Source organism: Trachemys scripta, chromosome 2 (genome assembly GCF_013100865.1).
Source record: "Trachemys scripta elegans isolate TJP31775 chromosome 2, CAS_Tse_1.0, whole genome shotgun sequence".
Taxonomy (NCBI): Eukaryota; Metazoa; Chordata; order Testudines; family Emydidae; genus Trachemys; species Trachemys scripta.
This window is the reverse complement of record NC_048299.1, coordinates 36,341,678-36,366,578: the sequence shown is the minus strand read 5'-3', so window position 1 is coordinate 36,366,578 and position 24,901 is coordinate 36,341,678. Positions and strand designations below refer to the sequence as shown.

The following is a 24,901-nucleotide window of genomic DNA, read 5'->3' as shown; positions in this document are numbered from 1 at the left end:
TAAATATCTTTGGTCAATTCTCAGCTGGACCATATTCAAACCAGTGAAGGGCTCTGTATCTCAGTACCAATCATATTTACTCCTTGATGAAACACCAGATGTAAAATTACAGTGTGTGTCAAATTCCCTTTGCTCATGGCTCCATCAATCCAATGGGCCATGTAGTTCTGTGCACCCTATCATATGCCTCTATAAAAAGGGAAATAAGGACAACCCAGGGAATTACAGACCAGTCAGCTTAACTTCTGTACCCAGAACGATAATGGAGCAAATAATTAAGAAATCAATTTGCAATCACCTCATTATCTTCTAGCTGTTAAGTAACAGTCAGCATGGATTTGTTAAGAACAAATCTTTGAGAGGGTAACAAGCCGTGCGGATAGGGGGGAAGCAGTAGATGTGATATATCTTGACTTTAGTAGGGCTTTTGTTACTGTCTCACATGACCCTCTCATAAACAAACTAGGAAAATACAACCTAGATGGAGCTACTATAAGGTTGGAAAATTGTTCCCAGAGAATTATTATCAGTGATTCACAGTCATGCTGGAAGGGCATAATGAGTAGGGTCCCACAGGAATCGGTTCTGGGTCCGGTTCTGTTCAATATCTTCATCAATGATTTAGATAATGGCATAGAGAGAACACTTGTAAAGTTTGTGGATGATACCAAGCTGGGAGGGGTTGCAAGTGCTTTGGAGGATAGGATTAAAATTCAAAATGATCTGGACAAACTGGAGAAATTGTCTGAAGTAAACAGGATCAAATTCAATAAGGACAAATGCAAAGTACTCCACTTAGGAAGGAACAGTCAGTTGCACACATACAAAATGGAAAATTACTGCCTAGGAAGGAGTACTGGAGAAAAGGATCTGGGAGTCATAGTGGGTCACAAGCTAAATATGAGTCAACAGTGTAACGCTGTTGCAAAAAAAGCAAACATAATTCTGGGATGTATTAGCAGGAGTATTGTAAGCAAGACATAAGAAGTAATTCTTCCGCTGTACTCTGTGCTGATTAGGCCTCAACTGGAGTATTGTGGCCAGTTCTGGGCTCCACATTTCAGGAAAGATGTGGACAAATTGGAGGAAGTCCAGAGAAGAGCAACAAAAATGATTAAAGGTGTAGAAAACATGACCTATATGGGAAGACTGAAAAAATTGGGTTTGTTTAGTCTGAAAAAGAGAAGACTGAGAGGGGACATGATAACAGTTTTCAAGTACATAAGGTTGTTACAAGGAGGAGGGAGAAAAATTATTGTTCTTAACCTCTGAGGATAGGAGAAGAAGCAATGGGCTTAAATTGCAGCAAGGGCAGTTTAGGTTGGACATTAGGAAAAACTTCCTAACTGTCAGAGTGGTTAAGCACTGGAATAAATTGACTAGTGAGGTTGTGGAATCTCTATCATTGGGGATTTTTAAGGTCAGGGATGGCATAGATCAGGGGTCAGCAACGTTTGGCATGCGGCTCACCAGGGTAAGCACCCTGGCAGGTTTTATTTACCAGCTGACACAGCAGGTCCGGCTGATCGCAGCCCCCACTGGCTGTGGTTCGCCGTCCTGGGCCAATGGGGGCGGTGGGAAGCGGCGCGGGCGAGTGATGTGCTGGCCGTGGCTTCTCACCGCCCCCATTGGCCCGGGACAGCGAACCGCGGCCAGTGGGAGCCGCGATCGGCCGAACCTGCTGCGTCAGCAGGTAAATAAAACTGGCCCGGCCCGCCAGGGTGCTTACCCTGGCGAGCCGCATGCCAAACGTTGCCAACCCCTGGCCTAGATAATACTTAGTCCTGCCTTGAGTGCAGGGGTCTGGACTAGATGACCTCTCGAGGTCCCTTCCAGTTCTGAGTCTATACACAAAGTCATGGATCACTAAATTAAACTGAGAGGTTTTTTATGCTGATTTGGTCACTGACTTTTGTTTGTGTTTTTAAATGTGCCTATTAGAAAATATGTATATGCAATATGCAAGATTGAGAAGGTCAATATATATAGTTTAATTATATAAAAAAACAAAAACATAAGGTTCTTAAAATGTCTCAATCTTTTTTGCTTAGAAAAACAACCAAATCAGTGACCCCTCCCCAAAGCATTGCACTCTGGACCTCATGCCCCCCTAAATAATTGAAAAGCAGCAATATCAGCACCAGTTATTTCTCATTGTCTAGTTTTATTTTGGCAGCTCCTAGATGCCCCAATCAGAATGTGCTGATTGTGAGCGCAAGATTTCAGTGGGTAATTATGACAGGACATAAGACAGAATCTTCACATTAGATTTTGATTCTAGATGTTCTGTTCTGCTACAGACATTTTTGCATCAATTGGCATCAGGCAATTGGAAGATGAAAAAGGACATATGGAATACTGTAGTGACATTTTTGCACTTGAAATATATATTCACTGTATGAAATAGGCAAGAAGTTTCTGAAGCATAAATGGTGTGGGTATGTGGTGAATGCAAGCAATGACTGGAAGAAATGAGCATAGAAGCTTATATTCTTATTCAAATTTGGGGTTTAAAATATGGATGAGTAAAATATTAATTTGGCCAAGTGTGAATTTTTGCCTGCAAGTGACCTCCTATTCATTACAAAATATTATGCAAGGATAACTGGATCTCTTAGACCTTACAAGATCTGATTATGAAAAAATCCTTCCTTTGGAACTTAGGCTCCCAAATCTCGTTGGATTTTTTAGGCTCCTCTGAAAATCTCAGGCCAAAAATATACCTTGTGTCCTTTATACTTACGTAATTTTGACTAATAATTATAAACTCATTGGGACAATCCCACCTTAATATAATTGGTCATAATTCCACTAACTTCTGTGGAAATACTTTTCTTTACACCAGTTCTGCATTCGGCCTTGTGTCTCTTTGACTCTTATTTCACAAGATATTAAAAACACCACAATTCTGTTTTACAACAAACGGGGAACAAAGATTTCAACAGTAATATTCACAATAGTTTTCTATTCTGCTACTTTATATCAATTGTTATTGAAGTTAATAGCAGAAAATGTATTACTTGCTACGGAATTTGAGTTTTGCTCTAGGTACCATATTGAAAGAAAACATTAAAAAGTATCAGTTTTTGCATCTCTACTACATGTGTGTACACACACACAAATGTAACTTTCACACTTCAAGAATCTTAAAACAGCCTACTAGTATACGCTAAGGATGTATGTGTGATATATTGTGTAAAATAAAAGTTTCACTGTGTTCAGAACAGGAAACCATCCTACTACAACTCTAATCCCTCAATAAAGTGAAAGTTATTGTTCCTGTGAATTTGTTTGAAATGTGATAATATACTTAAACTTTTTAAGATTAAGCTGCATATGCAGCCATCACTTAGATAAATATACAGGTATACATTTTTCTTTCCAAATTCAGAGTGAATTATTTTTGTTCAGATGTTGACAAAGATATACTGAATTTTAAGGCCCCTTTTTGGATAAATCAGCCTCTTATGGGAGAGCATGACCTTAAATATCACAATTTAGGGCTTGAGCCAATTTCCACTGGGGTTAATGTGAGTCTCTAAATTGATTTCAACGAGAGCTGGATTGTCCCTTAATGACATCATATTGTATTTCAAATTGCTTCCATTTAAAAAATACAAAGTTTAAATGCCAAGTTTTCACATTTAGGCACAACAGTTCTGCACATACATCTCTTTGTACCTAAAACTATGCACAAATATACAGAGTATTTGCACATATATATATAGCCACTTAGGAGCCTATATAGCCATTTGTACACACACACACATCTGGTATTTGTGCCTTCAGTTAGATGCAAGTGGGTGTCTGCATCCAACCTTGAAAATCTGTCCCTAAACGTAGAAACCAATGCTTGAAATTCCATTATAATGTGATGCCTCTCGGTGGGTCATTGGCAGCAGGGATTACATTCAGTACCTCTGGATATAAAAGCATAAACCTGTACTGCCTAAGATAAAAGACCTGGATTCCTTAGGCAAGACCAGATTAGGCTCATTAATCTTTATGTGTGGCTTAGTCACTAGAGAAATACAGACTACCAAACTTAGTAAGGATGAGCTACGTACTGTCCCTGGGCATGAAAGCTTATCCCAAGCTGCAGAGATCCATTTAGCATAAAACCTGGTAGGGGCCACTATTTGTTACACAATGCTCATGGGTGGATCAGCAGCAGAAGCAATCAAACCCAGGACTTCTGAATCAAAAAGCTTATGTCTGAGCAGCTGAGCTAAAAGTCCCATCTGTTAGCTGAAAGGCTCTAGCAGCCTCTTGAAAGTTTATGTGACCCAGATCCCACTAGAGGGGAACAGAAAGCTACACTGAGTAGGTGTGGGCTACAATTGCAAAAGAAGAGTCAAAGGACCAAATTCTGCCAGATCCAATTCAGTCAGTTATACCAATGCAGCGCTACTGAAGTTATATGGATATGGTCAGTAGACTTGCACATGTGTAACTGAGGGCAGAAACTGGTTCAGGACTCACTGGTATCAATTGATTAGTATTAGCTTTTAACAGCAACAAATTATATCCTGAACAATTTGGATATAAATCTTAAGATGAAAAGTCAAACTCAAACATTAGACAAATGAGATTTTCAATGAGGATTTGATTAAGACACAGTTTATCATACAGCCACATTTTCTATCCAATACTGAGAAAAACAGCTTGAAACAATAGTTAACTGGGTCATAATTACTCTTCTCCTTTTAACCAACAATAAATAATTTTTTATCTCCAGTCTACTGACAATTCTCAGAATCACAGTGTAGTACCTAGAATTCTCTTGTAGTTAAAAGAAAAGAAACCAGAACTGCAACAAATTCATTTTCTATTAATTTTTATTAACCATCATTAAACACTATTAATTGAGAAAAACTGTAATTAAAGTCCTGGCAGGATCTAATCTTCACCACGTCCAGCCGATGGCAAGGAGATGCTGAATCAGAAAGAACTACAATTTGGACTACAGTATGTGGCAAATTAGATGGTAAGTAGCATTATGTTTAAATGGCATTTGCTGCAGGTGATAAAGAAACATTAGTAACATGCACATATGAAAAGCAGTATGAAGATTCAAGAGGCAAGCTATTTCCCTTCCACAGAAAGGACTATGATAATTTGCTTAATAACTTTATTTGTATTCAGCTTCCTACTTTCCCCATAAAAGCACCCTGTGTCCCCTTTTAAAATACAAACAATAAAAACAAATTAAGGGGTCCAATTTAAATGTGGAAAAGAAAGGGGTTGGAAAGGAAGTCCAACATATGTCAGAATTAAAGGCATCTTGAAAACTGTTATTTAATAAATTGGATGGATTTGAGAGGGGGGCAACGTAGGGATCATCACAAACAAAGTGAACATCGGCTGACTACAATGGTGGGATCGTTAAACAGTGACACGTGAGAACGGATATCCTCTCATACAAGACCCAAGGCTTACATGCCAAATAGGATTTTAAAAAAAACAGTGCCAATTTAAAGTCTGATGGTAAAAAATGCAGGGTGAGCATAATATGATCACAATATCTCAAGCCATGAACAATCATGCCATTGCACTCTGACAGAGTATCTGTGTTGACAGCCTTGCAAGAAAGGAAAGGGAATAACCCAGGCTTGTGGTCACAAGGTCATGTGCTGCCATTACAAGGTCACCTTAGGGTAAAACTGCAAGCCACACAAAGGCATTAAAACCCACTTATGTTTGACTTATACATATTACCTTCATTTCCAGTCCCTTTCCTTTCTACATGGTAATGAGCAAATTTGGGTCTGAAATACACATACACACACACACACACAGGTTTTCAGGTACAACTTTGTTCATTACTAAGTGAATACACTAATCCATTTCCATATTTGCATGAATAATAGCTCCTCTCTAAACAGTCATGCAAACAAAAAGTACTTCGCACAAATGTTTATAAAAAAGCAAATGTAAAGACGTATGAACATGGTTGGATCCAAAAGCAAACAAGAATATTCACTGAGCTCTGTTCCTAAACTTTGTGCAGATGCTGCCAGAAGCGAATGAAGACAATTCCCCTAGAAACCCTTCATAGCTGTGTGTGTCCCCTGTAACTAAAAAGGGTCAAGAGGTTCTGGCACCATTCCTAGAATGAAGTAGTGGTGGTGGTAGGGGAATTTTTCTCCAGGGGTACTGTAGGACTTTTCTAGTGATAGTGAAAATTCAATTATGGTGAAGGTTTGGGGGGGGATTAAAAAAAGTTCACTCTGAACTTGATCCAATACCCATTAAAGCCAATAAAAACACATCCAATGATTTCAGCAAGCACTGGATCAGGCCCAAAATGTGGGTTCCATTTTCGTATATTAATAGGGAGAATTCCTTTTGAAATTATATTGGTTCTGGACCATTGCACTTCTTATATCATCATCATACAGGAATCATTATCCTTTGAAAGATTCTCATATCTCAGTGAAAATCTAACACACACTTTCAGCAAAAGCCACATCTTTGAACCATTATAGGGTTTGAAACCTTATTTTAATTCATTTATTCATCTTAGTCCCCAAACCTTCACAGAAAAATCAAAGAAAAACACCTCCACAATATTTATCAGCAGCCACCATGACCACCAATGATACACTTTTCAATAATAATTCCTTTCTAATTAAAACAAATAGTTTCTCAGCACTGTTCAGGGTATTTTTTGCCTTTATGACAGCAATCATATCTAGAAATAAGTAGCATGGAAACAATACATGGATTTCAAGTCAGCCTAATGCATCATTGTGGCTTTTACCTGACTTGACAGGCTTGTATTGTGTCATATACTGTACATTTCCAAACAAAAACACATGGATAACTATCAGTACCTTTGATAAAAATATTAATAGCCTGTACTACCGCTTAAGATAATTTGATGTTACTGGGTAATCACCTTACTGGCCTCTCTTAAGGCTGTATCCAATATTCAGCCCACAAAGATTTAAGTATTCGCACACAGCGTTCAGGCACAGGAGAAGATTTGACCCTGTCAAGCCGCATTCTCTTCCCAGCATGATAGCTCCTAAACATTCCAGATGTACCATTTTTCTAGCAGCCATCTATTCCTTCCTGATAAATGTCCTCCAGTAATGAATTTTCTGCATCCTCTATAGTCTAGTTTCTGCATGTATTATTCTCACAAGGTCAACATACGTATTCACCTAGGATAATAATGCTACAATAAGTTTATACATCATGTTACAATACAAGGTGAACCAGCCCCCACTTTGCAGTTTTACTAATCAATCAATTGCCAAAACATCCAAACCTAGAGTTGGCTGGAAAGATTATTTTATAGGCAAATCACCATCGCTCATATAATGGGCTGTCTTGCTGTTAGTCACCATGTATACTTAGTCCATGAAGGAGAGTAGTCACTCTGTGTCTAATCAAAAACAGAACCCCAATTAGTCCGCAGTTTCAAAGTTCCTCCTGAGATTCAAGTTTCCAGGAGCGGCACCGCAATAAATACAAACTCAAGCTCAAACCTTCACTTCCATAATTCACTCAGGGGGCCAAATCCTCAGCTGACAAAGCTGATGTTACTTCAGTGAAGCCAACAGAGTTACTCCAATTTATGCCCACTACAGATCTGATCCAAGGTGTTCATGCCAAATGCAGACATACATTATATTCCTATTAACAACTCATTTGGAATTTGTTAATTGAGTACCTTTATGCGATTCTGTAACATTTTAATGGAGTTTCCTCATAAACATATTCTTGGGAAGCCCATTTATATTATTTTGTATGTTTTAATCTATTGAGTAGGCACCTAGAACCTAGGATGGGCACCTATACCTACATTTTATAAATCTGAAGAAATAAGAATAATACACATAAAACCTTTAGAAGCAAGCAATATAATTAACAGACAAATTGTTATAGTCACTTACATCACTTATAATTTCAGTGCATCTTCTGGCCAGTTCCATGTTTCTGTCCTCAATAACTGGCTTAAGGAACACCTATAAAAGAAAGGGAAAGCATTTCAATATCACTAAACTAAAAAGTGAAAAAAGAAGTAAGCACCTTTTCAAAGTTATCACTGCCACCCACCCTTTCTTCTTCCTCCTCCTCACTTTCATCCTCCCTGAAATCCTGAAGGACAGGCATTCTTATTTTTAATATTTTTCAAAAACAATGGGGTAAAAATTGAAAAAGTCCACTGCTGCAGCAAACGGTTTATGTTCTACCACTTGTCTAGGGTGTATGCTTCTCTTGTGTCCTTCACTAAGCTTAACCTTACCAAGACTTCTTCCTTATTTAGACAACACTTGAAAGTCTTTATCTGAACAATTCAGTATGAGTGAACTAAAAGGCATTACAGATGGCCTTGCTAACTCAGCTAATACTTTCTTACAGATAAAGTATAATTAAATGACCTATTCAAATAAACTATTCCTAAATGTCTAAGACATTTAATTAAAGCACTGTGATTCAGTAACTATGTAAGATAAATGATTTAATGAAATTAACTGGCTAAAACGGGTGCCATGAAGCCTAAGATTATGGAAAAACTATCTAGTTCTAACATTTAAGATATCACAGACTCCCAACCAGCTGTCACAAAACTTCTTCACTCAGTCCAAATACAGTTCATACAGAAAAGATGCACACATCTTTAATTTTCTACTACAGAGAGTCTGGACAATTCACATTTGCTTTATGAAATGCAATTGCAGAATGTAATACATGTTACTTTTAGTACACTTTCCTGAAAATGTTCCTTTCATATTAAACATTATACATTCTTAAAATGCTTCATGCATTATGTCAGCTACAGTAATATACATACATACACATACCAACACTCTACAGAAGATAACATACCCTGATCATACAGATAATACATGTTCCTTAAAGGTCTGTATAACCATTCACAATTAAAGACTGTCAAGATTTGTAGTCTCAGAACCACCCTTTTCTGTATAAATTCACTGAGCTCAGCTCTGTTGGAAAGGAAGCTGCCTTATTGCTAGTGGAAATAATTTCACCTGTTGTTCTGTAAGAATGTATTGCAAGTAGGGCTGTTGATTAATTGCAGTTAACTCACGCGATAAACTAAAAAAAAATTAATTGTGATTTATTGCAGTTTTAATCTCACTGCTGAACAATAGAATACAAATTGAAATTTATTAAATATTTTGGGTGTTTTTCTACATTTTCATATATATTCTATTCTGTGTTGTAATTGAAATCAAAGTATATTATTTTTTTACAAATATATTTTTTATTACAAATATTTGCACTGTAAAATTCATAAACAAAAGAAATAGTATTTTTCAATTGACCTCATACAAGTACTGTAGTGCAATCTCTTTGTTGTGAAAGTGCAATTTACAAATAGATTTTTTTTTGTTACATAACTGCACTCAAAAACAAAAAGTTAAACTTCAGAGCCTACAAGTCCACCCAGTCCTACTTCTTGTTCAGCCAATTGCTAAGACAAGTTTATTTACATTTACAGGAGATGCTGCTGCCCTCTTCTTATTTATAATGTCACCAGAAAGTGAGAACAGGCACTTGCATGGCACTTTTGTAGCCAGCACTGCAAGGTATTTACGTGCCAGATATGCTAATCATTTGTATGCCCCTTCATGCTTCAGCCACCATTCCAGAGGATATGCTTCCATGCTGATGGCACTCGTTAAAAAAACAAATGATGCATTAATTAAATTTGTGGCTGAACTCCTTGGGGGAGAATTGTATGTCCCCTTCTCTGTTTTACCCTCATTCTGCCATATATTTCATCTTATAGCAGTCTCGGACGATGACTCAGCACATTGTTCATTTTAAGAGCGCTTTCACTGCAAATCTGAAAAACCCAAAGAAGTGTGAATGTGAGATTTCTAAAGATAGCTACAACACTCAACCCAAGATTTAAGAATTTGAAGTACCTTCCAAAATCTGAGAGGGATGAGGTGTGGAGCATGCTTTCAGAAATCTTAAAAGAGCACCACTCCAATGCGGAAACTACACCAAAAAATAAAATCATCCTTCTGCTGGTGGCATCTGTCTCAGATGATGAAAATGAACATGCGTCAGTCCACACTGCTTTGGATTGTTATCAAGCAGAACCTGCCATCAGTATGGACGCATGTCCCCTGGAATGGTGGTTGAAGCATGAAGGGACATATGAATCTTTAGCACATCTGGCATGTAAATATCTTGTGACACTGGCAACAACAGTGCCATGAGAACACCCATTCTCACTTTCAGGTTACATTGTAAACAAGAAGCAGGCAGCATTATCTCCTGCAAACTTGTTTGTCTGTGCGATTGGCTGAACAAGAAGTAGGACTGAGTGGACTTGTAGGCTCTAAAATTTTAGATTGTTTTCTTTTTGAATGCAGGTTTTTTTGTACAGAACTCTACATTTGTAAGTTCAACTTTCATGATAAAGAGATTGAATGACAGTATTTGTAGTAGGTGAATTGAAAAATACTATTTCTTTTGTTTTTTTACAGTGCAAATACTTGTAATCAAAAATAAATATAAAGTGAGCACTGTACACTTTGTATTCTGTGTTGTAATTGAAATCAATATATTTGAAAATGTAGAAAACATCCAAAAATATTTAAATAAATGGTATTCTATTATTGTTTAACAGTGATTAATCGCAATTAATTTTTATAAACAGGTGATTAAATTAATTAATTATTTGTTTTTTAAAATCACTTGACAACCTTAATTGTAAGGTTCTTATTCAAAGTAAGAAAGCTAACTGGTTTTACAATCATTCAAATATGATGTTCTTTTCCTAATTCTAGCACATCACAACACAACTTTGGACTGCATCCCCCAAAGTGATCAACTACAAAATCTCAGGGGTCCAGGTTAGTAGATTCCCATGTGTTATTGGAGCCTGTATCTACACCTGCCCATCCTCTGAGCTCCTCACCCAGAAGGCTAGCCCTCAGCCCCTCCCCCGATGTCCTTGATCTGGGCGGCAGGCTGCGAGCTCCTGGGGTAGCGCAGCTGTAGAGCCCGGCCTGATCCGGTGCTCTGTGCTGCATGGTGTATGGCTGGCTCCAGCTGGGCAGCGCGGCAGCAGCTCCACCAGCCACCGGTGCTCCAGGCAGCACGGTAAGGGGGCAGGGAGTGGGGGGGGGGTTGGATAGAGGGCAGGAGAGTTCAGGGGCCGGGGATGTGGATAGGGGTGGGGGCGGTCAGAGGGCAGGGAACAGGGGGGTTGAATGGGGTCAGGGATTCCGGTGGCAGTCAGGGAGAAGGGGTGGTTGGATGAAGCAGGGGTTCCAGGGGGGGCAGTCAGTAAGGAGAGGAGGGTTTGGATGGGGCACCAGGGGGCAGTCAGGGATGGGGGTTCTGGGGGCCGTCAGGGGACAGGGAGAACTGGGGGTGGATGGGGCAGGGGTCCTGAGGGGAGGGCCGCCAGGGGACGAGAAGCAATGGGGGTCGGATAGAGGGCAGGGGCCGGGCCATGCCTGGCTGTTTGGGGAGGCACACCCTCCATATAATTTCTGAAACCCAATGCGGCCCTCAGGCCAACTAGTTTGCCCACCCCTATCTACACAGAAAACATAAGGAATTTGAAGTTTTTAATGTAAAAATTCCCAAAATACTAAAAAGTAATTGTAGCTAACATATGCTTCCCATTTGCTGTCTGGAACAAAAGTACTTCATTAGAAAAAGATATGAAAACAGACAGAACATTTGTGACTGAGTAAAAAAGTATTAATTAAGGATGTTTGGATTTTTTTAATCTTTAGAAAAACAGACAGCCCCCAACCTACTATAACCCAGAGACAGAAGGCATTTACATATTAATAATACACAAGGGTTTCAAGTGACTTATCCTGCTGTTTTAATAGATAAGCTCCTAAATTTTAAGAGTGACAGTGATTGTAGGTGCCCAAATTGAGACCCATAAGGCCTGATTTCCAGAGGTGTTGCATTCACACCTTCCACTGACTTCTTTTGGAGCTGTAGATACTCAGCACTCTCGAAATTAGGCCCCAAAATCTCTGAAATTGGGTCTCACAACAACTGGCCACTTCTGCAAATGTTAGACATGATAAATGTCTTTCTGAGCAACTACAGCAGTTGCTACATGACATGGCAATTCACTTTCCTGGTATACAGAGCACTTGGTGAAGACAACACAAATGCAGCACAGCAATGAGTCACAGACTTTTTGTGCTAATACCAAAGTGAAATGCTGAAGAATGGAAATCTCTGCATTGTAAAATAAATATTTTAATTCTCAGGGTTTTTAATATTTCATTGTTCCCCCCATATTCAATAAGTGTGGCAAGAAAAGATATCAAAAATAATTAAAAGACAAAGGGGGAAGATATTAATAATTACCAAAAAAAAATGCTAAATTTTGCAAAAATCCAGCATGGGCTTTCTCCTTGGAAGAGCTGCTATTTTTCCAGTGGAAGTCAAATGGTCAAAAATTTGAAATTCTGAACTGCTTGGATGTTTAGGTTATTTAAAAGGTTATCATTACAAATGGTGGTTATTCAGAGTTCTGATGCAACAGTAATTACATATTAATTGTGGTTTTCCTGCAATGGTTTCTCCATAACAAGATCACCTTCTTCTTTAGCATAACCACAAGTTGATTTACTTACACGTATTTGTTTTTATTTCTGAAGGTACAGGATCAACCATAGTTTTTATAGGGCCTAGCCCCTACCTAGCTCATTCAAATGTGCTAGGCCTTTCAGCAGACTTCCATCAGCAACACATCTAGAGGATGGAGGAAGGGTCTCATGGCTAGTCATATTGAGGAAATAGATGCCAAAATTACATTTTCTAAGGGAGTGGAGGGAAAATCATGCCACAACACATTACCACAGCTATAATACAATATAGATCTATTCAGTGTGGCAGTCTCCAGGGGACAGATGGCAGCAGGCAGACACTATCACATGCAGGCCGCCCACTAAAAACACAGGGCTCTGCTGCATAATGTGTCAACCAACAAAGTGACAGAGAAGCAACTCTTTGGCAATTAAGCTCATTCAGATACAGCTCAGAGAGAGTTTTGTTAAGGAAAATGAAGACTGTATAGTTTAAAATGTGGAGGGGTTTGTTAGTTTCCTGCAGGGTGGTGGTCAATAACAGTTAGTTATTTCTGTAAGGTATTCTAATAAGCTAGGATTAGTATGTGTGATGTGGCAGCTGTCATTTATGTAGCTCTTATTTTTGCTAGTTTTACTTGTTTTAGTAAAAAACAGCCAAACTAGAGATACGGACGTGAAATAAAGCCTGAATTAAACCCTGACACTATTTATTATATCACAAATGATCATGAAGGTTGTTTTCCCACAGTTTAACCACAAAAACGTGCCCAGGTAAGATAACACTTTCCACTATAAATACTGCAATCCAGACAGACTTTCTGGCATAAAATCACCATCAATTTAGCACAACCCAATTGCACAGGGATTTAAAAAAAAAAACAAGCAAAAAAACCCTGGCATTTACTCTTACGGACCTACTAAGTGGTGTGTACCACAATGCTTTTCATACATGCATCATGCCATTGCAAAATCAGGTTCTATTCTTCTCGCTGTATGTGTGCATAACTCTCGATAATATCAATGGGAGTTGTATGCACATAAAAAAAGGAAAATATATTCATTGGGGCAGTAAACAATACTAACCCATTCAAATGTTATGAGGAGAAGTTGCACTGCTCCAAACCCCAACTTAGAGCTATCCTGTATAAAGCTGTTAAATCTCAATTCCCTACTTGATTAAATTTAGTCTTAAGAATTCTTGTTATTTTGTTGAAGCACATACAGCAAAATTAAAATAATTGTGTCTCTGCTAGATTTACTATAGAGTTACAGTATTTGCAGCAAATAACTTGCACCTGTTTCAGGTCTTTACCTTATAGCTTATAAATTGTACACAAATAATATGTTTTACTGTTTTAGCAAGTGAATTATATGGTTTATATACTACTAAAATGGATTTGTCAATCTCAAACATTTAGAGCCATTATTTGCCTATTTGTCTACCCAATATTTTCTGTCAAATAATTCGTTTTGGGTGTCTGGCACCTTGCCACCTCACTGCTCCACTACCAGACATCATCTTTTATGAAAAGATGCTCATTTGGGGAGTAGATCACAGGTAAATCATAAGTCCTACACATCTGAAGACTTGGACTCAAAATAATTTGCAAATAAAAATGAGTTTGGTGGTCTCATTCTTGTCCATAATACACTAAGTATTTTATCACAGTTAGTCTCTCCGCCCTGTCATTAAGCATGTGATATCAATTTGGCAGGCTTGCTCATGAGATTCCCTAACACCACTTTTGGCGACAACCCCAAATATCTTTGGGTTAAAGAAATGAGCACATTGTGACACTACTTCACAAAACAGCAGCCGTTGGGCTTGCCCAGGAGAAGGCACCAGAAATGCTACAACTCTCTTCAACTTCATATACTAGGACTTTGCACAGGAGAGACCCGGACTTAACTAGCAGGGGTGGGGGAGGTTAAGGGACAAAATATTTTCACTGAGTTGCGTAGGGAAAGTTGATCAGCACAGAAACAACACTTTAGGTTATGAATACTGCACTATTTGCAATGCTCCATTTAAAATTCAATAAAAGAAGAGTCAGATAGCTTTAACAGAGTAATTCATATTCTCTCACTTTCATCGGGGATCTAGTTCAAAATCAACCCACGGTTTTCCCCTGAAATGAGTGTGGCATTTTCAGTTCCGTTCTCACTGAAGAGAAGTACACATCATGGAAATAAGTACAATTAATTCAACACAGCTGGTGGTCTCTTTTCAGACAGTACACAAGAACTTGGTAAGCATTGAGATTCAATTACTTCTCACTTCTAGAAAGACCCATCTATCAGACTGGGGATTACTGGCAACGCTAGGCAAGAAAGTTCATGGCTTGGCTATCAGCACCCTAATTACAGGAAGAAAGCAGGTGTTCTAGGACTGCCAGTTTGTTTAAGCCTCTCATGAATATGAAATACAAATTAACATTAACAAAAGAAATCCAGTAGATGGTCCTTTTTAGATAAAGTGTAACTATAACCTTGTATCTGTCACATCATTAACATGACAAGGTGGGTATGGTAATGTCTTTTATTGGACCAACTTATCTTGGTGAAAAATACAAGCTTTTGAACTTCCAGGTCTGAAGAAGAGTTCTGTGTAGCTTGAAAGTTTGTCTCTTTCACCAAGAGAAGTTTATCCAATAAAAGACACTATCTTACCCACCTTCTCTCTCTAAAATCCTGGGACCAATACAGCTACAACAACACTGTAAAATCATTAACATTCCATTCATCAAAAATGTCTTGTGCTCTAGAGCCAATATAATTTTTATACTGTTTTGTGAAAGTTCTTTAACAAAGACTTTGTTAAATCAATGGAAGTCAGAATTTTATTTTTAAAAGCACATTAGATTCAAATTTTAAAACTGTCTGGTGTCTGTGTCATGGGAAAGCCAATAAATGAATTCCCAATGAACTAGATATCACCAGTTCAGATAGGTGGGTGGCTATGTGCATATTCATTAAAACAGTGTCTAGCCCAAAGGAGCCCTGATGTTAGTTAGGACCGTTAGGCACTACCATAATACACATGCTAAAGGAGAATAAAAAACAGGCAAATGGAGCAATCAACAACTTCAACTACACCTCTACCCCAATATAACACGAATTCAGATATAACGTGGTAAAGCAGCGCTCTGGGGGTGGCGGGGCTGCGCGCTCCAGCGTATCAAAGCAAGTTCGATATAACGTGGTTTCACCTATAACGCGGTAAGATTTTTTGGCTCCCGAGGACAGCGTTATATTGGGGTGTATTAGTACCAGAGTGTGACACTACTTTGCCCCCTTTCACTCCAATCTGCATTGCTGAAACATTTTGCAATGTTTTAACCAGTTTTCTTGCAAAATGGCATTTGGAGTAACTACTTCAGAAGAAGATGCAAAACATGTCATAAGTTATGGAACACTGTATATCACAGTGGTCTCAACAAATTCCTCTGATCCAACTGTGAAATCCAGAGATTTCATTCTCCTAAGGTCTCTGGTTTTGATAGAGCTCCATCCTGTTTGAGGGGATGGCAACTCACCATCTGCACAAGAAGCTAAAAACCCTCTAGGCTTCATGCTTCTAGAAAAGGGTCTAGAAAATTAAATTTTCATTTGACTTGGCTGCTCAATGAGGTTTTCATGGAAAATGAATCAGCCACATCCTGTACATCAGAAGCAGAAAGAGGAACTGAATAGGGACTCTAGCTCAGGGGTAGTCTATTTTTTGTCAAGGTCCAAATTTCTTGGTCAAGGTCTAATCAAGGTCTAGACTCCAAAGAAAATAATTAAAAAGATAAAAACAATAAAATAAGAATAAATAAATAAAAAAAATTGGGGTCCGTTCAAAAGCATCTGGCGGTCCACATTTGGCCCGTGGTCTGCATATTGACTACCCCTGCTCTAGCTCCTCCTCTTCTAAATCTATTCAAACTAAGCAAAAAAGGAAAGTCAGGTACTGCATCTAACTCCTCTCCTTCACAAAATCTGCATCTTGTTCAGATCCACTCTCTTCTAAGGAAAAGCTATGACATTCAGTATAATGAGGACTTGAGAATCTCACCTTGGTATCTTTCAGGGCTAACAACACTTAATTTGTTTGCAGACCCCATTAAAAAGAAAGGATTATTGGAACCAATACAAACAGATAGAAAATAAAAACCTATCAGCTAATCTTATAAAGCAGAAGACTTTCCCTTTCCCCTTTCAGTCAGAGCACACTCAAATAGGGTTTAAGGTAATCTATCATTTTAGAAAAGATGTACCTGACTGAAGTTTGGGAATCCTTATCATACATATAAAATTATGGACTTGATATGGGAACTTCAACTGATGGACTCTCTGGCAGCAATATTTTCAGTGAATTAGTCTCTGGGATCTAGGGCATCTACGTTGGATATGTTTCTCTCATGAGTTTTCTTGTGCCACTGCTATTTAGAACCCAATTACCTAACTGATGGACTCCATGAAGCACAAAGGGAAAATTAACGCTTTACCTGTAAATTTTGTTTCTGTTATAATTAGATCCACCAGCTTGTAACCGAGGGGTAGCCATGTTAGTCTGGATCTGTAAAAAGCGACAAAGAGTCCTGTGGCACCTTATAGACTAACAGACGTATTAGAGCATAAGCTTTTGTGGGTGAATACCCACTTCGTCAGANCTCGCCTATTATACCCACTGCCCATCAGCAAAATTAAATCAATTTAGAAAAAAATCCCACTTTTTAAATTTTATCACTGTAAATTATTATGGACCATGCATAACTAGTTCTTCGAAAGTATTACCATGTTTAATCTATGTTTGCAGTGTTGTTGTAGCCATGTTGGTTCCAGGATTTTCGAAAGACAAGGTGGGTGAGGTAATATCTTTTATTGGACCAACTTCTGTTGGTGAAAGAGACCAGCTTTCAAGCAACATGGAGCTCTTCTTCAGGTCTGGACTAACAGCTCTGTGTAGCTTGAAAGCTCATCTCTTTCACCAACAGAAGTTGGTCCAATAAAAGATATTACCTCACCCACCTTGTCTTTCGAAAATCCTGGAACCAACATGGCTACAACAACACTGCAAACATAGATTAAACATGGTAATACTTTCGAAGAACTAGTTATGCATGGTCCATAATAATTTACAGTGATAAAATTTAAAAAGTGGGATTTTTTTCTAAATTGATTTAATTTTGCTGATGGGCAGTGGGTATAATAGGCGAGGGGAGGCTCTGCCTCCTCTGGTGCTGTCACAGCCACCAGACCCCCAGTTGCGGGGTTTGCGGGGGAAGTTTTTGATTTATTATGCCCCCTGCCCATACTCCAGGGAGATTACTGATTAACCCAGGAAGCTGAGTAGCAGATACCACCTCCTCAGCCGCCCAGGAACCTGCATAGGGCATATGAAAAGCTTCTTTGGAGGAGAGTGAGAGGCTTTTCCCTGCAGTGGCTTGGGGTCTGGCGAGGAGAGGTGTGGCTGCGGCAGGTCCAGGGCTCCTTTGGGCAGGTGGGGTGGGGCACTCGGGGCTTCAGTTGGCCTGGGACTCCTCCGGCCGAGGGTGGGACGCTCAGGGCTCCTCTGGGCGGGGGTCCTCAGGGTTCCAGCCGTGGTGGGCCAGGAGCTATAGGGTTCCGGCTGCTAGAGGGGGGTGGGCATGGAAGGGGTGGAGTCTCCCCAAATGGGGGCTCCACTCACTGCCCATGATTTTGTTGCATCATTTACAAAAATGAAAATTACATAAATCCATTCTGCTTTATCAAAAATATAATTTATTTCTCCAAAGCAACAAGGGAGGACTGGTGCGATAAGGGCATCGGCATCACCGGCATGCCCCACATGTTCCAATAGGGCCATTGGGCTGGCCACTGGCTCTGCTGCCATGTCGGCATTGTGAGAGCCATGATGCTTTCCGGAGCCCACAGGGATCAGTGCTGCCTCGGCAAGGGGCTAAAGTCCCACTCTGATCTGAACAAGTCCCCTGCCAGTGACCAAGGCAGGGCTGTGGACACCTGCATTTGGTGGCTGACCCTTTGCGCGGGGGAGCAGTGTCTTGAATAAGGTAAACGATGCCTCTCTGAGGACCGGTGCCACGAAGGTGAATGGACCTGTACCGGCAGGGAACAATGCACAGACGGACACTAGGGCATCAGCTGGCGGGAGGACGATCAGTGCTGGGCATATGGAGACCAATGCCTCACCGTGGGTGATCTGCGCCACACTGGTGGAGACTGGGATCTTGGTGCTGGCAACTTAGGCCATCTCCGGGTCCTCGTTCATGGAGTCGGGGATCTTGGTCATGGAGTCGGGGCACACTGCCTCTGCTCCAGAGACCGACTGTATTCAACTGCCCTCTGAGGTGGTCTCATGACTGGCTTGCCCTTAGAGAGGGGAGCCTTAGCCACATCCAATGCCATTCACAGCACAGGCGAGGTTGGTCCTTAGCCGCTTCAGACGTCAAAGGCAGTACCAGGTGCCTAGGTCCCCTACCGCTCCCAGGAGTCCGAGGCGAATCCCTGGAGGACCTGGGGTCCAAGTGGAGAGATACCCCCTGTGAGGCTCTGGAGTCAGCAGGCAGCCCAAACTGGGTCCTTTGCCCAATGCCCCCGACCTTCCTTGCTTTGTGCTGGGGAGCCTTGCTTTTTCAGGTGCTTCTTGCGCACTGGTGAAGGAGAGTATTGCCAGACAGAGAACAATATTGACAGTGCACTCCTCACTGACGCCAAGGTACTAGGCGTGGAGTCAGAGCAGGCAGGCTCTGACACCGGGCAAAGTACAGTCTCCATGAGGAGGGCCCCGTAAGTGAATGTCCCGCTCCCTTTGAGTTCTGGGTTGAAAGTTCTTACAAATTTGACACTTGTCCTTCATGTGTGACTCTCTCAAGCACTTTAGGCAGCTGCTATGGGGGTTGCTAACAGCATAGGCCTATTACAGGCTGAGCAGGCCTTGAAACCCAGAGACCCGGGCATGCCCCACCCTGGGGCAAAGTCCCTGCAATGACTCTAACTTACTAACTCTTACAATCTAACACCTAATTACTAACTAACTACCGTAAACAACAATATACAAAGGGAAGACAAGTAGGTACTAGGAAAAACTTCTATCCACTTGGGAGGCAAGAGGAAGGTGCTCTGACCAACCATCATTGGCAGTAAGAAGGAACTGAGAGGTCGTAGGGCCGGTGGCGCCTCATATAGGGCGCCACAGCCAGCCCTACAGATACCGCTAAGCAAAAAATTCCAACAACTGTGCACGTGGGCATGCACACACACACCTAGAATGGAATTGACATGAGCAAGAATGTGAAGAAAAAGTAAAGTGACTTGTCCAAGATCAGACAGGAAACTTGTGGAGAACCAGGATCAGAACCCAGATCTCTTGTCTCCTTGCCCTATGCCTTTAACAACAAGAGCATACTAGTGGAATCTCAATTTTACGAACCCCAATTTTATGAACAACCAGTTATACAAACCATTTTTCTCAGTGGGAGAAAATAAAATGACTAAACCACATCATAAAAGTGATGTATCTGAAGAACGAATAGACAACCACTCACATTCTGATGCTTGAAGTACATTTATTCGAAGGACAAAAAGAAAGCAATGAAGTGCTCCATACTGCAACTTATGCATCACGCCTACTGCAATTTTGAGATGTTTAATTTTATGAACATTTTGATTTTATGAAATCATTGAACCCCAATTAGTTTGTGAAATAGGAGTTCTATTGTGCTTCTCAGGCTATTATAGTGCTTTTTTCTAATAACACTGTAGTTAAGAGCCATCTATCATTTCCATTACAACCTAGGTTTGTAATTGCTGACACTTGACTTAAAGTACTGAAGCTGATGTTTCTCTAACTAGTTGCTATCTGTCAAGTAGCTTTTAGTGCTAGTACCACTAAAAAAAAGAAACAGGCAAAAGGAAGGAAATTGCAGTTCAAGCCAGTCCTTAACTCACCACTTTATACTATGAATACAACACAGAGCTATGATATTATTGTTGATATTAGTTACACAAACTATGCCAAAAGTGCACTCTGTGCTAGTAGCCAGCCACCAATGTGGCACAGAACTGTGCAAATATTCTACCTGTAGCCTGGGGAACAGTGAAGGAGAACTGCATTTTATTTCTTTCATTTTGTCAATTTTAAGTTAAAGTTATATTAATATATGTTTTATATGGAACTCAAAACAGGTGATATTAAAAAGTGAACTGCAATTGGCAATACTAGGTGGGAAGGGTTCTTTTCAAATCCAATCATTTGTAAATATACAAATGATCTCTGCACAATTAATTTCTATTAAAGCTTAAGGTCTAGCTTTGAAGAGCTTTTAGACTTCTCTTTCTGACAAACTCATGGGAAGCCATAGCCTGCCTTTCAGCAAAAAACCTCTCCAAAACCTGAGGCTGGCTCCAGAAGAATGATATTTACCTCTAAATCTGTGGTAAATATATTTTGGCAGCTTTACTCTAATGACAAAGAAATGTTTCAATCTCATCAAAAAAGTGAAGGTAATAACAATCTGTAATACAGTCTAATAGGGGATACTGGCGGTAGAATGTCGGGGCCTAATCAGGTAAAGAATGTGAGTAATGCCAAACAGCAAAAATTAAGATATTTGTACACCAATGTGAGGAGCCTAGGTAACAAAATGGAGGAACTAGAGTTACTGGTGCAGGAAGTGAAACCAGATATTATAGGGATAACAGAAACATGGTGTAATAGTAGTCATGACTGGAGTACAGGTATTGAAGGGTATGTGCTGTTTAGGAAAGACAGAAATAAAAACTAAGGTGGTGGAGTAGCAGCACTGTATATCAATGATGAGGTAGACTGTAAAGAAATAAGAAGTGATGGAATGGATAAGACGGAGTCTGTCTGGGCAAAAATCACATTGGGGAAGAAAGCTACTAGAGCCTCCCCTGGGATAGTGCTTGGGATGTGCTACAGACCACCGGGATCTGATTTGGATATGGATAGAGACCTCTTTAATGTTTTCAATGAAGTAAATACTAATGGCAATTGTGTGATCATGGGAGACTTTAACTTCCCAGGTATAGACTGGAGGACAAGTGCTAATAATAATAATAGGGCTCAGATTTTCCTGGATGCGATAGCTGATGGATTCCTTCACCAAGTAGCTGTTGAACCAACAAGAGGGGATGCCATTTTAGATTTGGTTTTGGTGAGTAGTGAGGACCTCATAAAAGAAATGGTTGTAGGGGACAACCTTGGTTCGAGCGATCATGAGCTAATTCAGTTTAAACCAAATGGAAGGATAAACAAAAATAGATCTGACTAAGGTTTTTGCTTTCAAAAGGGCTAACTTTAAAAAATTAAGGAAATTAGTTATGGAAGTGGATTGGACTGAAGTACTTGTGGCTCTAAAGGCGGAGGAGGCCTGAAATTACTTCAAGTCAAAGTTGCAGAAACTATCAGAAGCCTGCATCCCAAGAAAGAGTAAACAATTCATAGGCAGGAATTGTAGACCAAGCTGGATGATCAACCATCTCAGAAAGGTGATTAAGGCCTGGTCTACACTAGGAGGTTATGTCGAATTTACCAGCGTTAACTCAAATTAACCCTGCACCCGTCCACACAACGAAACTATTCATTTCAACATAGAGGTTTCTTTAAATCGATTTCTCCCGATGAGGGGAGTAGCGCTAAATTCGACATGGCCATGTCGAATTAGGGTAGGTGTGGATGGAATTCGACGCTAATAGCTCCGGGAGCTATCCCACAGTGCACCACTCTGACGCTCTGGACAGCAGTCCGAGCTCGGATGCTCTGACCAGCCACCAGCCACACAGGAAAAGCCCCGGGAAAATTTGAATTCCTTTTCCTGTCTGGCCAGTTTGAATCTCATTTCCTGTTTGGACATCGTGGCAAGCTCAGCAGCACTGGCAACGATGCAGAGCTCTCCAGCAGAGGTGACCATGCACTCGCAGAATAGAAAGAGGGCCCCAGCATGGACTGATCGGGAAGTCTTGGATCTGATCGCTGTGTGGGGCGATGAGTCCGTGCTTTTGGAGCTGCGATCGAAAAAACGGAATGCGAAGATCTACGAGAAGATCTCAAAAGCCATGACGGAGAGAGGATACAGCCGGGATGCAACGCAGTGCCGCGTGAAAAATCAAGGAACTCTGACAAGGGTACCAGAAGACCAAAGCGTCAAATGGACGCTCCGGATCCCAGCCCCAGACATGCCTTTTCTACGAGGCACTGCATTCCATTCTAGGTGCGGCCACCACCACTACCCCACCACTGTCCGTGGACTCTGACGATGGGGTATTATCGACGGCCGCTTCCTTGGAGATGTTCATGGATGGGGAAGATGAGGAAGGAGATGAGGAGGACGAGGCAGTCGACAGCGCTTTCAACGCTGATTTCCCCGACAGCCAGGATCTCTTCATCACCCTCACGGAGATCCCCCAACCAACCCTCCCAAGGCGGTAACCCGGACCGTCAATCAGGGGAAGGATCAGTAGGTAAGTGTTTTAAACATTTATTTTGAACAGAATAGGAATGGTATCTTAATGGGTTTTTCATGATTAGTTTGCCCTAGGCGCTTTAGTTTTTAGTCTTTGCCAGTGCAGCTACTGGAAAATTCTGTCAATATGTACGGGGATAGATCAGAAATCCTCCTGGGACATCTCCACGAAGCTCTCCTGGAGGTATTGTGAAAGCCTTTGCATCAGGTTCCTGGGGAGAGCGGCCTTATTGCGTCCTCCATGGTAGGAAACTTTTCCGCGCCAGGCTAGCGGCAAGTACTCCGGGATCATTGCCTCGCAAAGCATGGCAGCATATGGCCCTGGTGTTCGCTGGCATTCACGCAGCATGCGGTCTTTCTCTGTCTCTGAAATCCTCATCAGAGTGATATCACTCATGGTGACCTGCTTTGAATTAGGGGAATGTTAGTATTGGGACTGATTGCCTGTTCCTTTACATAACTGTCACCGGCGGTTTACAGCCACGCGGTGGAAGCGGGACAGGGGCAGAGTTCATGCTGGCCGGATTGCCGGCAGCAGGAACTGGCCAACGCTAGGAGCATTGCTTGGAACGTGAAAGGAGGGCACTGCTATAAATTAAGCTTTAAGCAGCCAAAAGTCTACAGCTTACTATGTCCGCCTGCTAGCCGAATTCCGTTGTCCGGCCCCACTTGTGTGATCTGTACAGCAAGACCCCAGGAACTCAATGGGAAGGCCGAAAATTTGACCTTGTACTGTGTGTGCATGTGATAGGTACTGTGCATGGTCTTGTTCACAGAGAAAGACTATATTCATTGTTCGCAAAACTGTATCTTTGAGGAATGCACTCCCTTTTTCCCATCCCACAGCTGCGAGCGTCTCCCGAGCTACCCCGGCATCGCCCTCCCAGAGGCTGGCGCAGATCAGGCGACGAAAGAGAAGGACACGGGATGAGATGTTCTGAGAACTTATGGGCTGCTCCCGAGCTGAGGCGGCACAGCAGACCCAGTGGAGGGAGAACATGTCGCAATACCAGCGATCACACAGCGAACGGGAGGACAGGTGGCGGCAGGAAGACCAGCAGGCGACTCAAACGCTGCTTGGACTAATGAGGGAGCAAACGGACACGTTCTGGCGCCTTGTAGATGTTCTGCAGGACCAGAGGCAGGAAAACAGAGCCCCGCTGCATTCTCTCTCTAACTGCCCTCTCCCGCCACAAAGTCCCATCCCCCCTCACCCAAAGTCCGAAGAAGGAGGGGTGGCAGGGGCCGTGAAAACAGTCACTCCACCCCGCAGACTGCTCAAGTAGCAGAAGGCTCTCATTTCCAAAGATTTGATAAGTCCTTTCCTTCACTCCAAAAGCACCTAACCCAAGCCCCCGTTCCAGTTTCATCCCCTAACTGTGTAGTTGTTAATAAAAAATACGTTTCTGTTAATTACTGTTTCCGTCATGTTCTTTTAGAGGAGAGTGTGTTTGAAGGGGAGGGAAGAGGATTGGTAATTGGAGAGTACAGTCACCTTTACCAGAGTACAGACACGGGGGCAGGTTCAGCAGAAGGTCACACACACACATTGCAGTCACTAGGCACCCTGGTCAGTTTGGGAGGTGGTTTTCATGTTCTGTGGGGGGGGGGCTATGTGAGTTTGTGGCGGGGGGGGGGGGGTTCCAATGCTTTTGCGCCGGCCTTTGCCCGGGCGCCCGAGCCCTGCCANGAGCCATGCAGCATGGGATCTGTACCCGCCCCCCCCCCGCCACAAAGTCACATAGCCTACACAGAGTCCCGAAAAGGAGGGGTGGCAGGCTCCATTGAAACAACCAGTCCACCACTGCGGACCACTCTAGGAGCAAGAGCCTGTCATTCCTCGAGTTTAGAAGCGTCCTTTCCATC

General features: G+C 41.4%; 1 protein-coding gene across 13 annotated transcripts in view; it reads right to left on the bottom strand.

Annotated features, from left to right (window-relative positions):
• Window positions 1-24,901, bottom strand: part of NEBL (nebulette) — a 402,354-nt gene that overhangs the window by 112,685 nt on the left and 264,768 nt on the right. For 6 of the 13 annotated variants that reach the window (XM_034760305.1, XM_034760312.1, XM_034760310.1 and 3 more), the window contains exons 1-2: window positions 8,068-8,234; window positions 7,905-7,976 (exon numbers count right to left, since the gene is read on the bottom strand). The exons of 2 other annotated variants lie outside the window; for them this stretch is intronic. In XM_034760305.1, coding sequence (XP_034616196.1) covers window positions 7,905-7,976; window positions 8,068-8,124 — 129 coding nt within the window. In that variant the 5' untranslated portion in view covers window positions 8,125-8,234. Of the gene's footprint in view, window positions 1-7,904; window positions 7,977-8,067; window positions 8,237-24,901 lie in introns of those variants that run through there. 5 more of the 13 variants (XR_004644415.1, XR_004644416.1, XM_034760313.1 and 2 more) reach the window with 3 other exon arrangements.